The following is a 16800-nucleotide window of genomic DNA, read 5'->3' on the forward strand; positions in this document are numbered from 1 at the left end:
ACAATACATAACACTGGCTGCAGAGAGCACAGCAGTGTGAGGTCTGATTACACATCTCTCCAGGGATAATACATAACACTGGCTGCAGAGAGCACAGAGCACAGCAGTGTGAGGTCTGATCACACATCCCTCCAGGGACAATACATAACACTGGTTGCAGTCTGTATGGTCACAGCTGCTGACAGGTTCCCTTTAAGGTAGAGTAACCATTACCCAAATCTTCATTTCCGTTTTCTCATTTTATTTTCCCGTATCCCATCAATAAGAGTCGGATGTGGGGGCGAGAAATTCATTGTATGGAGAACACAAAACATCAAATATACATCACATGCCCCCAGCTGTTCGGCGTTGCGCTGCTTTATGGCTCATCATCAGTTTCTTCCTTCTGGGTGACTACAAAAATATATTACTCCTAATTCTAGAAAAACAAGAAAAAATGGCGCCAGACCTGGAAACGCTTGACATTACAGGTAGGGGGGAAAATTCCCGGATAACAGAGCAGCAATCCCTCCGGTTATGGCCATCTGCCATAGGCAGCTGCTGTATCACAGCATTACTTCTGCTACACTGTATCATCCTCTATAAAGCTGCTCACTGGCCAACTATGGGGACTCGTAATTGTAGGGATCACTAGACTGGAATCTGATAATTATGCATCATCATAACACATTGGGAGCAATTAGATTTCATTGCAATACCACATCTGACCACTCGGGGCGCTGTTACCAGGAGATACACAACACTCTGGAAGCACTTTCATTCAGATAAATGTAATGTAGTAATAATGGCCATGCAAAAGACAGCACAGAGCACAGCAGTGTGAGGATATAACCCAACTGCTACAATCCAGCAATATAAACCTAAATGATAACAGTCCAGCTGCTACTACCAACATACACATAACTCAGCACGTAACATACACAAGGTGTGATGACTATCTCTAATTAACACTCACTGCAGAGAGCACAGGACACAGCAGTGTGAGAGCACTAGGAGAAATTACAATCCTGGAATATAAATCCATATTTCATTGTGCTGCTGCTACTAAGAACATACACAAAGAGGAAAAGCTGAATGAAGCACTTACCGAGCCCTCCGAGCAGTGATCCGACTCTCCTCTTTCAAAGAGGACGATGTCCTTGATGAACACAGCGATGGCCCTCATAATGAACGACATGAAGAGATGCATGTGAATATAATTCCTAGTGCAGTGCAGCTTCCTGTAACAAGAAGAAGACAGAGAGGAGCATCACAAGCCATCCGCAAGATGGTAACTATCCTTCATGACACTCAGCCGGCGGAATAGTGAGTGCAGCTCTGGGGTATAATACAGGATGTAACTCAGGATCAGTACAGGATAAGTAATGTCATGTATGTACACAGTGACTGCACCAGCAGCAGAATAGTGAGTGCAGCTCTGGAGTATAATACAGGATGTAACTCAGGATCAGTACAGGATAAGTAATGTCATGTATGTACACAGTGACTGCACCAGCAGCAGAATAGTGAGTGCAGCTCTGGGGTATAATACAGGATGTAACTCAGGATCAGTACAGGATAAGTAATGTCATGTATGTACACAGTGACTGCCCAAGCAGCAGAATAGTGAGTGCAGCTCTGGGGTATAATACAGGATGTAACTCAGGATCAGTACAGGATAAGTAATGTCATGTATGTACACAGTGACTGCCCAAGCAGCAGAATAGTGAGTGCAGCTCTGGGGTATAATACAGGATGTAACTCAGGATCAGTACAGGATAAGTAATGTCATATATGTACACAGTGACTGAACCAGCAGCAGAATAGTGAGTGCAGCTCTGGAGTATAATACAGGATGTAACTCAGGATCAGTACAGGATAAGTAATGTCATGTATGTACACAGTGACTGCACCAGCAGCAGAATAGTGAGTGCTGGATCATTCTGCTGTGAACTGCTGTGGGTGTGGTTGTCTGTGACTGAGCTCCTGCACCACCTGGAGGAAGATCAATCCACCCAGGCCTGCTCTCTCCTCCCCAGGGAGGGAGTGGGATCTGTGGGATGAGTGAGCCAGGAAAATCCCAGGCTCCTGTCTCCCGGACCAGGCCGGCGGGGGGCAGGAGAATCCAGTTACCGGCCAAAGCGCAGGGGGTGAGAAGATCTGCCCGGAGCCAAGGACGCAGCGATGTGACCTCGGCTGCCACCCCCAAGACCCAGGGAAGCTGCAAGGTCTCCGGAACACAGAATATTAAGGCAAGTAACATCAGCCTAAGTGCTCCTCCTGGAAAGCTGAGTGACTGTGCGGGAAAGCTGGGTGGTTCAGCTGAAAAGCTGGGTGCTCACGGAGGTGTTGAAAAAGCATGGGGTGATCTTAAGGCCCGGGAGTCTGCTACCATCTATGGCTCCCGGATTGCTGAGCACCTCCGTGAGTACGAGGAAGCTGGAAAAGCGCTGAGGAGGCTCCAGGAGGAGATAAGGGAGACCTTGGCCCTAGCGGGGGTGGCCACTAAGAAGAAAAAGTCTGATCTTCTTAACACCATAGACAGACTAAAAGCCGAGGTCACCGCTCTGGAAGAAAAGCGACATCTAATCCGGGAGCACAGCGGTCCGTTTCGTGAGAAATTAGAAAACGACGCCCGGTTTGATGATATGCGCCAGGATAAGCTGAGAAAGCAAAAGGGGCTTGAGATCCAGGCGGATGATGGCGATGATGAGGAGGATGAGGAAGACCTGCCGTGTCCGTCTGGTGGCCTGCACCAACACCAGCAGGCCTCGCACGACAGGCTGCCTGCGGAGCAAGCGCCATTACCATCAGGCTGCGGCTCTGCCAACCTGGAGGAGGAAAGTGATGACAGCGGCCAGGGGGGGGCGCTAATGGCTCAGATCCGTCAGCTCGAGTCCCCAGTTCACCTCCAGAACTTCTCCTTCGGCGATGATTTGCCAGATGACGACCTAAAGAGAAAGAAGACGAGACCCAAGAAGACCAAGGCGTCTCAGGAGGTGAATCTGGTGTTTCGTCCCCTCCCTGTTCCCTCCGGGCGGGCAGCAGTGTCAGCCTGTCGTGTAGGCCCCGTTACCCAGCCCAGCACGAATCCTGCAGTGGACTCGGTGCCAGGGTGCGGGGAGATTGCAAAGCCACGTTCCATCATGGCGCAGAGCACCATCCTTGTTTGTAGTAGCAAGGATGGTGCAGGGAAGGCATCGGCCGAAAGGTCGGACAGTGAGGGCGATCCGGCAGGTCCTGGTACTGTGCGCTGCCCCCTAGTGGGAGGGGGGGGTGGCCCGGTGCCAGGGGCAGTGGCTCCTGTGGCCCCTAGCGCTGTTGCTTGCTCCGGTGAGCAGCGGCAGCGTGATGGGGCTGCTGGGGCTTGTAGTGCGGCGCCTCCCAAACATCCCGTGCAGCCTGCAGAGAAAGTCGCAGGAAAAGTGTTATTCTGTATTGGTGCATCAAACTCTGAAGATATGAAAGGGGCAAAAAAACTGTCTGGAGTCTGTAAGGACAAGAGGCCTCTACCACCAATCGAGCAGCGATGCTCAAACATCATAAAAACTGCTGGACAACAAGGGGTTAATGCCAATGAGGCAGAGGGCACAAGTAAGATCGGGGTTGGAGCTGCCTCTTCTCAGGCTGAATCAGCTATGGAGGTGGCTCTACCCCCAGTGCCCAGTGACGCCGAGGCAACCCCAGGTCCTCCTGGCCCAGCTGGTGTGAGTGATGCAAGGAAGCGAGGCGGTAATGTACATAGTGTGGTGAATGTTAGGGTGGTGAATGGCGCTGAGGGGGATCCTGGTGTGAGTGCTGGTCCATCTGCACCCCCAGTGGTGGCCGCTCCCATAAGGAGCTATGCGAGTGTCACCGCTGGGGCAAGTGGGGTTAACTCCTTGTCTCCTGGCTCTGGGAACAGCGTTTTGCAAAGGCGTCTTCTGGAGGCTCTCAGGAGAGGGGAAAAGTCAATCAATGTAGAGGGGAGAGAGGTTGATCTGTCCTTCTGGACAGACAGGCATGGCCTGGCAGCCTTCCAAGAGAAAAGGGGGGGAGAGACTGTATGGTCTTTACCCACAACCGGGCCCGGAGCTGCCCGTAGGAATGTGGTTCGTCTTCGCTGGAGGGGCAGTGACGCATGCCCACCCAGGTCAAGGGTGGTGGAGCTCCTCCTGAAGATGAACTTCAGGGCTAGTGACATCTTTGCCCTGATACATCCTTATGGTACTCCGGAGTTCGATGTCAGCTTTGTTCGGCCGGAGGGCTTAGAGCTCTTCTGGTCGAATTATGAGCTGGCAAAGAACGAGCCCGCATGGCGAGACTTTGCTGTGCAAGCAGTGTCTCGCCAAAACACAGTCAAGAAGGTGACCGTTTTGACCCGTAACGAGTCACTTTCTTGCATGGACATCATGACTTGGCTCAGTCGTTATGGTGAGGTTGTACAGGTACCTCAGAAAAACCGCGATGAATTTGGCATTTGGTCTGGGGCCTGGACCTTCATGATGAAGTTGAAGTGTTCAGGCGGCACAGTCGCCCACATTCCCTCTTCAGCCTTTCTTGGGCGGGACAGAATCCTGATTTTCTACCAGGGGCAGCCGAAGGTCTGTCACAGGTGCGGTGACCCCACACACTTTAGCGCCAGCTGCCAAGTGCAGAAGTGCGCTTTGTGTGGTGGGCTAGGTCATCTCGCTGCATCCTGTGAGGACATTAGGTGTAACCTGTGTGGTGAGCTCGGTCACCCTTTCAGCCGTTGTCCTCGCTCCTTTGCCAATGCGGTTGTGACCCCAGTGGAGGAGAGCCATGAGGTTGCTTCTGCTGGGGAAGGTACCAGCAGAGGTGGAGGAGCTGAGGGGCCTGTGAAGAAAAGTAAGAAGAAGTCGCCTTCTCAGTTAAGGCGGCTTGAAGCCAGACAAAAAGGGAGAGAACTGGGGAAGCCTCAGGTTGCTGGGGTGACCCTTGGTCCTTCCTCAGAGGCTGGTCATGCTACTGAGGCCCTGAGGGATGATGAGTTGGATGAGGAGGTCAGGAGGATGGAGCGCGAGAAAGGTGCCATGTCCTCCACGTCCTCCCATTATGAGAGTATGGATGAGGATAATAGGATTTGGCTAGAAAATAAGCGCAAGCAGAAAAAGAAAAAACGCGGCGTATCTAAGGTACCTAAGGAAGGGAAAACTTCCTCCCCTCTGGTTGAGCTTTCCAACCAGTTCCTCACCCTCGATGAGATCGCCTCCTCGGAAGGAGAGGCTGAGGGTGGGGTTCTGGAGGTGGCGGCGGAGCAGCCTGCAGGGGGCGCCGAGTCTCTATCCTCTGGGGATGCTGGGTCCTCAGAGTGGGAGACTGACTCAGAGCCAGGAGACAAGGACGAAGGAGAGGGTGGTCCGGGTGGGTCCTTGGGGGCCAGTAATAACATGGACACCTCAATTTCGTTAAAAAGAAGTTGCCCCAATTCTGAAGGGAAAAGGGAAAAGGGATCATCCTCAGAGGACAGTAGAGGGAAGGGAGGTAGTAAGAAAAAAGCCGTCTAACTCAATCATTCATGATGGCGGCACCCACTCCGTTGACGCTGGCGTCCATTAATGTCGCCAGCATTAAGTCTGATGCGGCTAGATTTGCGGCCTTTGATTTTCTCGGCCGTGTTGAAGCCGACATTTTATTTTTGCAGGAGACCAGGCTGCCAGATTTGGCGGCCGTGTTTAAAGCTAAGAGGGAATGGAGACACGGGCCTTCCTATTGGTCTCTTGCGGCCGAGCCGTATAGCGGAGTGGCGGTCCTTTTTACCGCACCGGTAGAATGCCGACGAGTTATTGAGTTAGAAATGGGGAGGTGCCTGATCCTGGATGTCCTCATGAAGGGACAAGAACTTCGTCTTATTAACATCTATGGTCCCCAGTCCAAGTGGGACAGGAAGTGTCTCTTTATGAGGATCAAGCCCTACCTTTTTACAAGTCGGCAGGTGGTCTTTGGAGGGGACTTCAATGCTGTCACGAGGTCCCAGGATAGGGGAGGTTCCAGAGACAAGCTGACTTATGATAGCGTCGCTCTTAATAGCATAGCCAGTGAGGCTCGCCTGGTGGATGTCCACATCCGGCACACCCCAGGTCACACGGGGTTCACCTATTATAGGGGGAGCTGCAGGTCTAGAATAGACAGGTTTTATTTAAAGGAGGAAGCCATCTCTTCAGCAGTGTCCGTTGTTGAGGTGGAGTTCTCCGACCACTGTTTAATTTTGTTTTCTCTGAATGTTACAGAGACCCCCCGGATGGGAAGAGGCTACTGGAAGCTCAATTCGTCTCTCCTGGAAGAAGCGGAGATCAGACAATCCTTTGAGGACTTTCTTCAGAGCCAGGTACCTTTGCTGGGCCTTTGTAGCAGTAAGTCAGAGTGGTGGGAGATGCTCAAGAAAAGGGTGGCGAGATTCTTCCGCCAGCTCTCGAGCCTCAGGAGCCTGGACAGGTACCGCCTGTATCAGGGCCTGAGGAGGAAACTCGAGCATCTCGTCTCGACTGGAGGTAGTCGTGAGGACATCTCCAGAGTGAAATCCTTGCTGAAGAGGTGTCAGTACGATAGACACGCATCTTTGGTTTTTGAGAGGGATTACGGGAAATACCGCTCGCCCGACCCTTACAGAAACTGCAAGATGTCAGTGAATGGTAAAGTTGTCACGGGACTGGTTGACAGTACGGGATCCCTGAAAAGGTCCAGATCAGGGATTCTGGAGGTCGTCAGATCCTTCTACTCGCACCTCTTGGGCAGGAAGGATCTAGATCGGGATGTGATGTCGGCTTTCCTGGCTGAAACTGTCCCTGAGCCAGGAGTAGACCCCTCTCTTGATGTTTTGACAGAGATGATCAGGGAAGAGGAAGTCAGCCGGGCGATTGAAGGGCTCGCCCTCAAGAAATCGCCGGGTCCGGATGGCTTAACATCTGAGTTTTATAAGACCTTTAAGGACGCCTTGGTTCCCCTCTTGACTGAGGTATTCAATGAGTGTCTTTCCTCGGGCGCTCTGCCGAAGTCAATGAGGAGGTCAGCCCTGATCATCCTGTCAAAGGGTAAGGACCGATCTCGTATTGAGAACTGGCGTCCCATAGCGCTTCTCAATACGGACAGAAAGGTTTTGGCAAAGGTGCTGTTTAATCGGCTGGTGCAGTTTGCACCCCGGCTCCTTTCGGGGACCCAGCACTGCTCTGTTCCAGGCCGCAGTACATTTAGTGCTGTGCTTTGTGTTCGGGAGGCAGTGGAGCAGGGCAGGGCTGGTAACTGGAAGGGGTACTTGCTGTCCTTGGATCAGGCAAAAGCGTTTGATCGGGTTAACCACGAGTACCTCTGGTCTGTCCTTCTGAGGTATGGCCTGCCGGGGGAGTTTGTCAATTGGCTAAAGGTTTTGTACGCAGGGGCAGAGAGTTTCCCGCTTGTGAACGGTTGGATTGGCCGCTCTTTTGAGGTTGGGTCTGGTGTTCGCCAGGGTTGTCCTCTGAGCCCACTTCTATACGTGTTTGCGATTGACCCATTCATTAGGAGGGTTGATCGTGGGCCGTTGGTGGGAGTCGGGATGGACCGGGCGGCACCGGAAGCCACTCTAAGGGTGGTAGCGTATGCTGATGATGTCACCGTTTTTGTGTCCTCGAGAGGGGAGGCGCAATGGGTGATGTCAGAGGTTGACCGCTACTCAGAGGCTTCTGGGTCCAAGATCAACCGGGATAAGTGTGAGAGTCTCTGGCTGGGAGAGGGGGATCCAGGGTTTGATCTCCCGGACACTCTTCCAGGGCCCCAAGACTCTGCCAAAGTTCTCGGCATCGAATTTGGCCAGGGGGATTACCCCATGCAAAACTGGGACGGCAGGCTTAAGATCGCCGCCCAGAAGGTGGACCAGTGGAAGGGTTGGTCTTTGACCCTCAGGGAAAGGGTGAACTTGATTAAAACTTACCTGCTCCCATTGCTGATATATCTGGGCAGTGTGTGCATGTTGCCAGAACCCCTCTGGACTCGGGTGTACAGTCTGTTCTTCCAGCTGTTATGGGGGAATAGGCTGAACCTAATCAAGAGGGAGGTTACTTACCGCACGAGGAGACAAGGAGGGTTGTGTATGGTCAACCCTGTGGTGTTCCTAGTGAATACCTTTCTTAAGATCAATATCGCAAACCTCTGGAAAGAGAGGGCTCCTCCGTGGGTATACTCCTGCAGGGGATGGTTTCGGCCTTTCTTCCAGGAATGGGAGACAGGAGGGCGAGTGAAGGATCTCCGCACACCGCATGGGCATCTTCCGGCTTACGCTACCCCGGTTCTGAAGGTGATTCGCCGGTGGGGTCTGGGAATGTGGGAGATCAGGACCATGTCGAGGAAAGTCCTTGACAAAAGGGTTCTGTTGACCCATTTCCAGAAGCCTCTGGCCCTCAGGGATTGCCCAAGTCGGGATCTTGGGGTGGGTTTAGGTCTTTTGAATTCCATCAGGATCCCCTTGAAGTTTTGGGACTTGACTTGGCGCTGCTTCCATGGAAAGCTGTGTGTGAGGGACAATCTGAAGTGTAGGAGCTCTGAGGAAAGGGGTTGTCCCCGGGAGGAGTGCGGTGGCCTGCTGGAGAGCATGGACCACTTCCTGCTTCAGTGCCCCTTTAACACAGAGGTGTACAACCGGGTGGGCGCTTCCATCCATTGGCCCGGGTTGGCCGGTCTCTCCTATGCGGAGTGGGCCTATGGAGCATTCAGAGGCCTGGGTGGCCAGGACCGCTGCACGTTATTCCTAGTTAGTCTAGTGGTCAGGTACCACACGTGGAACGCACGGTGTTTAGTATCGACGCAGCGTAAAATCCTCCCGGTGGTTGAGGTGGTTAGGAACATTGTGGGTGACCTGGTGAAGGTGCGCTCTCTGGAGTATGAGGGGCTGGGCACGGGGAGGACCTCTCTCCTTAGTGTCCCTTAGTCTGTCCTCTCCCCTCCTGGTGAAGGTGCGCTCTCTGGAGTATGAGAGGCTGGGCACGGGGAGGGCCTCTCTCCTTTGGAGGGGGTTCTCCTTTAGTGTCCCTTAGTCTGTCATCTCCTCTCCTGGTGTTGGGCTGAAGCTGACACTGTAGATTTTTGTTTTGTATCTGAGGTTATAGTGATGTAGCGGCTTGCAGGCGCCGAACCTGGGCTTTATGTGGTTTGGATTTGTTATGTTGATATGTTTAATATGTTTGTATTTTGTGTACAGTGTGTATTTATGTAGTTATAGTTAATGTGTATATAGCTTGGTTGGTTTTTGGGGTGTTGGTGTTAGGGTGTTAGGTTGGGAGGGGGGTGGACGGGATTTGGACAATATGATCCTGGGCACTGGTCTGGACTATATAGCGCGAACTTTGGACGTTAGACCAGTGTCTGGGTGGGAGGGTGATGGGCGTGGGATTTAGTTAGTTATATTTAATGTTTTTATTTCCTGTTTGTCTTTTTTTTGCTGTGTATTCTTTAGTTATTTATGGAAAAAAAAAAAAAAAAATTATTATAAAAAATTATATTAAAAAAAAAAAAAAAAATTAGGTGGTGGGATTGGGTGAAGGTTTTGTTTTATAATGCTGATTGTGTGGTGTGTGTGTGGCTGGGCCAGGAGATTTTCGTAAGTCTCTTTTAGTTTGTATTATTGTTTTGTTATTATTATTATTGTTTTGTTTTGCCAGAAGTTATGGCTTGATTTATGTTTATTGTTGTAATGTTTTTCATTTTTATATATAAAATAAAAGATTTACAGGATGTAACTCAGGATCAGTACAGGATAAGTAATGTCATGTATGTACACAGTGACTGCACCAGCAGCAGAATAGTGAGTGCAGCTCTGGGGTATAATACAGGATGTAACTCAGGATCAGTACAGGATAAGTAATGTCATGTATGTACACAGTGACTGCACCAGCAGCAGAATAGTGAGTGCAGCTCTGGTGTATAATACAGGATGTAACTCAGGATCAGTACAGGATAAGTAATGTCATGTATGTACACAGTGACTGCAACAGCTGCAGAAGAGTGAGTGCAGCTCTGGGCTATAATACAGGATGTAACTCAGGATCAGTACAGGATAAGTCATGTCATGTATGTACACAGTGACTGCACCAGCAGCAGAATAGTGAGTGCAGCTCTGGGGTATAATACTGGATGTAACTCAGGATCAGTACAGGATAAGTAATGTCATGTATGTACACAGTGACTGTACCAGCAGCAGAATAGTGAGTGCAGCTCTGGAGTATAATACAGGATGTAACTCAGGATCAGTACAGGATAAGTAATGTCATGTATGTACACAGAGACTGCACCAGCAGCAGAATAGTGAGTGCAGCTCTGGGGTATAATACAGGATGTAACACAGGATCAGTACAGGATAAGTAATGTCATGTATGTACACAGTGACTGCACCAGCAGCAGAATAGTGAGTGCAGCTCTGGGGTATAATACAGGATGTAACACAGGATCAGTACAGGATAAGTAATGTCATGTATGTACACACTGACTGCACCAGCAGCAGATAGTGAGTGCAGCTCTGCAGGATAATGCAAGTAAATAGTGCAACACCCCTGCCGATGCAAGGCAGAGGGGTTGTTGCGAATATGTCCCACCATGTAGCTTGCAGCCTGTTAAGGGTCTGATCAACCCCACAGCAGGTCACTACATAACACAGGGGAGCACTGCAGCGATAGAGTCTTCCTGGTAAGGCAGGAGTTAAGTATTAAATGTGATGTAATATGTGTCAGCCAATCACATGTGTTCATACCTTGTATCTGTAAGCTGGGATGCAATTGGAGGAGTAACCACCACCTGACCAGTGGGAGTAACAAAACCCCTGGTCAGGAAAGTTCTAGAGAGCAGAGGAAGACTGGAGTTAATCCGGTCAACTGTCCTGAGACTCTGTCCCATATTTACTTACCTCAGTCAAGAGACTCTCCTTGAACTGCCCGCTGTCCTGTGCTATGATAGCACCTCTTCCTCTGCCACAGCAGAGATCCCTTCAAAGGACTCTGTCCCTCTACACAAAGAGGAGACCCTTTGCTTCTTTATTGCACTTTTCCCCACATCAAGGGCTGTACCCAGAAGATGGACTTTGTTATTAAAGACCTTCTGTGAGACTTTTGCCACCTTAAGTTGCTACTTTATTGACTTTTTGTATTGCACTTAATGGGGGGTCATTTACTAAGGGCCCAATTCGCGTTTTTGCCCGACATGTTACCCGAATATTTCCGATTTGCAACGATTTTCCCTGAATTGCCCCGGGATTTTGTCGCACGCGATCGGATTTTGGCGCATCGGCGCAGGCATGCAAGCGACGGAAATTGGGGGGCGTGGCCGAACAAAAACCTGACGGATTCGGAAATACCGCCGCATTTAAAAAAAAAATGTGAAGCGAAACTTGCACTTACCTTCACCAGGTATAGGCCGGTGAATTTCAGGGCATTCAAGCGGGCCTCGGCGGACTTGAGTAAAGCAGCGACATCTGGTGGACGGCGGAGGAACTGCCTTAGTGAATCGCCGGAAGACCCGAATCCACCGAAGAGAACGCGCCGATGGATCGCAAATGGACCGGGTAAGTAAATCTGCCCCAATGCCTTCCTTTTAGGTATCGACATTCTGCATGCACTATTATGCCTTTTCCTTTTTAGGTAAAGAGACATTTGCTATCCTGCTACCCTGAGTAGCCTACCTCTGTAACGATGGCAACGTTAATATTATAAGATGTGTACCCATTGGGCTCCTAAGCCAATGAGAGTGTACAACATGTTTGCACACTGTCAATGTTATGCCAGTAGTTTTTTACAGTAACCTTTCATAGGCTTTCCAGATTGTAGTGTGGCTGTGTCGGACCGTTTATATTTAAACCCTGACCGCTATCTTATGCCTCAATCTGAAGCTTCGTAAGTGGGGGTAGTCCGTAAACTGCGGGTCCTTAGGGGACCGGGGGTGTTAAAGATGCAGCACCTGGAAACCACTCATACAGGGGTAAGAATGTCAGTCGGCAGGTACTTGTACATTGTATAATGTCTTATTGTGTCACATATGCCGATGTAATGCATATACACACTATATATTTGTCGCCAGGGAAGAAGTGTTCATGAAACAAATATACAGGCCCTGGTGCAAGGAGTGGATTACAGTACATGACACCACACCTTTCCTACTGTACAGTTTGGTTTAATGGCGTCAGCGACCAACTGTCACACTTCGCAATCACATGTCCTTGTCTTAGTCCGACATCAACCCAGGTGCCTGTCTCCAGGACCATGGGCGGTTTGTCCCTACAAGATCGCTTAGCCTGCACTTCACACAAGTGCCCTTTTTGTAATTCACCTCTACCGGTCATCACTGGCACGGACCCCCCAGAGGTTCCGCGCTGCTGGTCAGCGGTTGGTCCTCTGCTCCCCAACCGAGGGCGGCTCTTTCAACTGCCCCGGGGGTATGCAACACCGCTGCCGATGCAAGGCAGAGGGGTTGTTGCGAATATGTCCCACCATGTAGCTTGCAGCCTGTGAAGGGTCTGATCAACCCCACAGCAGGTCACTACATAACACAGATGAGCACTGCAGCGGTAAGTCTGCCTGGTAAGGCAGGAGTTAAGTATTTAATGTGATGTAATATGTGTCAGCCAATCACATGTGTTCATACCTTGTATCTGTAAGCTGGGATGTGATTGGAGGAGTAACCACCACCTGACCAGTGGGAGTAATAAAACCCCTAGTCAGGAAACTTCTAGAGAGCAGAGGAAGACTGGAGTTAAGCCGGTCAAGTTCCAGTCCAGTCTAGTTAGACAGGAAGACAGACCAGAGCAGGAGAGCTCAGATCACTGCCTGGGTGGAGTGAGTTAGTTAGTGAGGAAAGGGGTATCATCCTACCTTCAAGGGTGATATCTGAAGCAACCCAGGACAAGCTGAAGCTTCCTACCAGGACACAGCTACCTCCCAGCCTGCCATTGCATCCAGGCTGGTGATCTACTCCTGTGACTCCCTCCAACTGCATCTCCAGCGTTCTACCATTTGTCAAGGCACGTTGCTACTGTTCCTATCCTATCCACTACACAGGGACTCATACTCCCGACTCCAAAGTGTTGCCCCAGGGAGAACCGCTACAACAGCCTCTCCCTCCAACACCACCCTGCTCGAGACCTGCCAGGCTGTAGGACAGCCCTCCGGTTCCCCATACCAAGCACGGTGACACTAGCGTGCCTAGGCCGCAACCGCCAGCCACTCAGGTACTGCGGGCCCCGGCTGACTCCAGGCCCCGAGAAAAGGCTAGGCCCCGGTGGGGGATGTTGCAATAGCATGACTCAGTAGAGGATGTGTGTATTTCTCCTGTATGATGGGGGTTGTAGTGCATATATATAGTGCGGTGTTAGTAGTGGGATATATATGAGCTGTACTCATGACTCCATGGTATATTCTCCGGTTGCTATCACCCTGTGGTGCTGAGATCCCGTCATTCCTCTTCTCTCCTGTCAGTCGGCAGATTTAACGGCTTCACTTTAGGTGTCAGATTGTTGTGATAGAGGCGATGACACTGTGACACTTTAATACGTTTCGGCACCTTTTATAGCCACCTTGGCGCCGGGCGGATGTGGGGGAGGGGGGGCAGACAGACTGATGGGACCAGATACACACCGGACGTCACAGATTATACTCCCCAATTAGAGGTGAATAAATGTAGAGTAAGACGTCTGTGTATGAGCACATTATATACATATATCATTATATACAGGAGATCCCCAGGTTATACCGGCTGTACATATATCATTATATACAGGAGATCCCCAGGTTATACCGGCTGTACATATATCATTATATACAGGAGATCCCCAGGTTATACCAGCTGTACGTATATCACTATATACAGGAGATCCCCAGGTTATACCGGCTGTACATATATCAGTATATACAGGGCATCCCCAGGTTATACCAGCTGTACATATATCATTATATACAGGAGATCCCCAGGTTATACCGGCTGTACATATATCACTATATACAGGAGATCCCCAGGTTATACCGGCTGTACATATATCACTATATACAGGAGATCCCCAGGTTATACCGGCTGTACATATATCATTATATACAGGAGATCCCCAGGTTATACCGGCTGTACATATATCATTATATACAGGAGATCCCCAGGTTATACCGGCTGTACATATATCACTATATACAGGAGATCCCCAGGTTATACCGGCTGTACATATATCATTATATACAGGAGATCCCCAGGTTATACCGGCTGTACATATATCATTATATACAGGAGATCCCCAGGTTATACCGGCTGTACATATATCATTATATACAGGAGATCCCCAGGTTATACCGGCTGTACATATATCATTATATACAGGAGATCCCCATGTTATACCGGCTGTACACATATCATTATATACAGGAGATCCCCAGGTTATACCGGCTGTACATATATCACTATATACAGGAGATCCCCAGGTTATACCGGCTGTACATATATCACTATATACAGGAGATCCCCAGGTTATACCGGCTGTACATATATCATTATACACAGGAGATCCCCAGGTTATACCGGCTGTACATATATCATTATACACAGGAGATCCCCAGGTTATACCGGCTGTACATATATCATTATATACAGGAGATCCCCAGGTTATACCGGCTGTACATATATCATTATATACAGGAGATCCCCAGGTTATACCGGCTGTACATATATCATTATATACAGGAGATCCCCAGGTTATACCGGCTGTACATATATCATTATATACAGGAGATCCCCAGGTTATACCGGCTGTACATATATCATTATATATAGGAGATCCCCAGGTTATAGCGGCTGTACATATATCATTATATATAGGAGATCCCCAGGTTATAGCGGCTGTACATATATCATTATATACAGGAGATCCCCAGGTTATACCGGCTGTACATATATCATTATATACAGGAGATCCCCAGGTTATACCGGCTTTACATATATCATTATATACAGGAGACCCCCAGGTTATACCAGCTGTACATATATCATTATATACAGGAGATGCCCAGGTTATACCGGCTGTACATATATCATTATATACAGGAGATGCCCAGGTTATACCAGCTGTACATATATCATTATATACAGGAGATCCCCAGGTTATACCGGCTGTACATATATCATTATATACAGGAGATCCCCAGGTTATACCAGCTGTACATATATCATTATATACAGGAGATCCCCAGGTTATAGCGGCTGTACATATATCATTATATACAGGAGATCCCCAGGTTATACCGGCTGTACATATATCATTATATACAGGAGATCCCCAGGTTATACCGGCTGTACATATATCATTATATACAGGAGATCCCCAGGTTATACCGGCTGTACATATATCATTATATACAGGAGATCCCCAGGTTATACCGGCTGTACATATATCATTATATACAGGAGATCCCCAGGTTATACCGGCTGTACATATATCATTATATACAGGAGATCCCCAGGTTATACCGGCTGTACATATATCATTATATACAGGAGATCCCCAGGTTATACCGGCTGTACATATATCATTATATACAGGAGATCCCCAGGTTATACCGGCTGTACATATATCATTATATACAGGAGATCCCCAGGTTATACCGGCTGTACATATATCATTATATACAGGAGATCCCCAGGTTATACCGGCTGTACATATATCATTATATACAGGAGATCCCCAGGTTATACCGGCTGTACATATATCATTATATACAGGGAGATGTAGAGTTCGTTCCTTCCACATCTGGGCGCACACTGTGATACTTGTAGTATTGTAGATACAATGTATCAGTGTGGAGTAAATATTATAATGAGTCTTGTATATTGTTACTCATTGGTTTGGATCAGTGATTCCTGGAGGTGGAATATGATCCATAACTATGAGGAATTACACTGTGGATCAGGGACCGGAGCGCTGCAGGATGTGACTGCACAACCAGGACCCGCACACGTCTGCAGCCACACGGACGCGCTTATTAGTAACAGCTAAATGTGTAACCTCTGACCCTGGAAGGGGTGGGGCACATGTGACACTGCTGAGCTGTGTATCTAATCCTATCCTGTGTGATACTGTCTGCTGAGTTATGTATCTAATACTATCCTCTGTGATACTGTCTGCTGAGCTGTGTATCTAATCCTATCATGTGTGATACTGCCTGCAGAGCTGTGTATCTAATCCTATCCTGTGTGATACAGTCTACTGAGCTGTGTATCTAATCCTATCCTATGTGATACTGTCTGCTGAGCTGTGTATCTAATCCTATCCTGTGTGATACTGTCTGCTGAGCTGTGTATCTAATCCTATCCTGTGTGATACTGTCTGCTGAGCTGTGTATCTAATCCTATCATGTGTGATACTGCCTGCAGAGCTGTGTATCTAATCCTATCCTGTGTGATACTGTCTGCTGAGCTGTGTATCTAATCCTATCCTCTGTGATACTGTCTGCTGAGCTGTGTATCTAATCCTAACCTGTGTGATACAGTCTGCTGAGCTGTGTATCTAATCCTATCCTGTGTGATACTGTCTGCTGAGCTGTGTATCTAATCCTATCCTGTGTGATACTGCTGAGCTGTGTATCTAATCCTATCCTGTGTGATACTGCTGAGCTGTGTATCTAATCCTATCCTGTGTGATACTGCTGAGCTGTGTATCTAATCCTATCCTGTGTGATACTGTCTGCTGAGCTGTGTATCTAATCCTATCCTGTGTGATACTGCCTGCAGAGCGGTGTATCTGATCCCATCGGAATAATACCTCTGTATAGTGACTGGTTGCCTCCATACTGCTGCCACCATTGGTGGAGGGCTCAGTTACTATAATACCGCCCT

General features: G+C 49.0%; 1 protein-coding gene across 2 annotated transcripts in view; it reads right to left on the minus strand.

The window, feature by feature from the left end:
* VIPR1 (vasoactive intestinal peptide receptor 1) overlaps positions 1–16800 on the minus strand; it is a 206725-nt gene that overhangs the window by 43515 nt on the left and 146410 nt on the right. For both annotated transcript variants that reach the window (XM_072154434.1, XM_072154433.1), the window contains exon 6: positions 1088–1220. In XM_072154434.1, the coding sequence (XP_072010535.1) occupies positions 1088–1220 (133 nt within the window). The remainder of the gene's footprint in view (positions 1–1087; positions 1221–16800) is intronic.

This window comes from Engystomops pustulosus, chromosome 5 (assembly GCF_040894005.1).
Source record: "Engystomops pustulosus chromosome 5, aEngPut4.maternal, whole genome shotgun sequence".
NCBI lineage: Eukaryota > Metazoa > Chordata > Amphibia > Anura > Leptodactylidae > Engystomops > Engystomops pustulosus.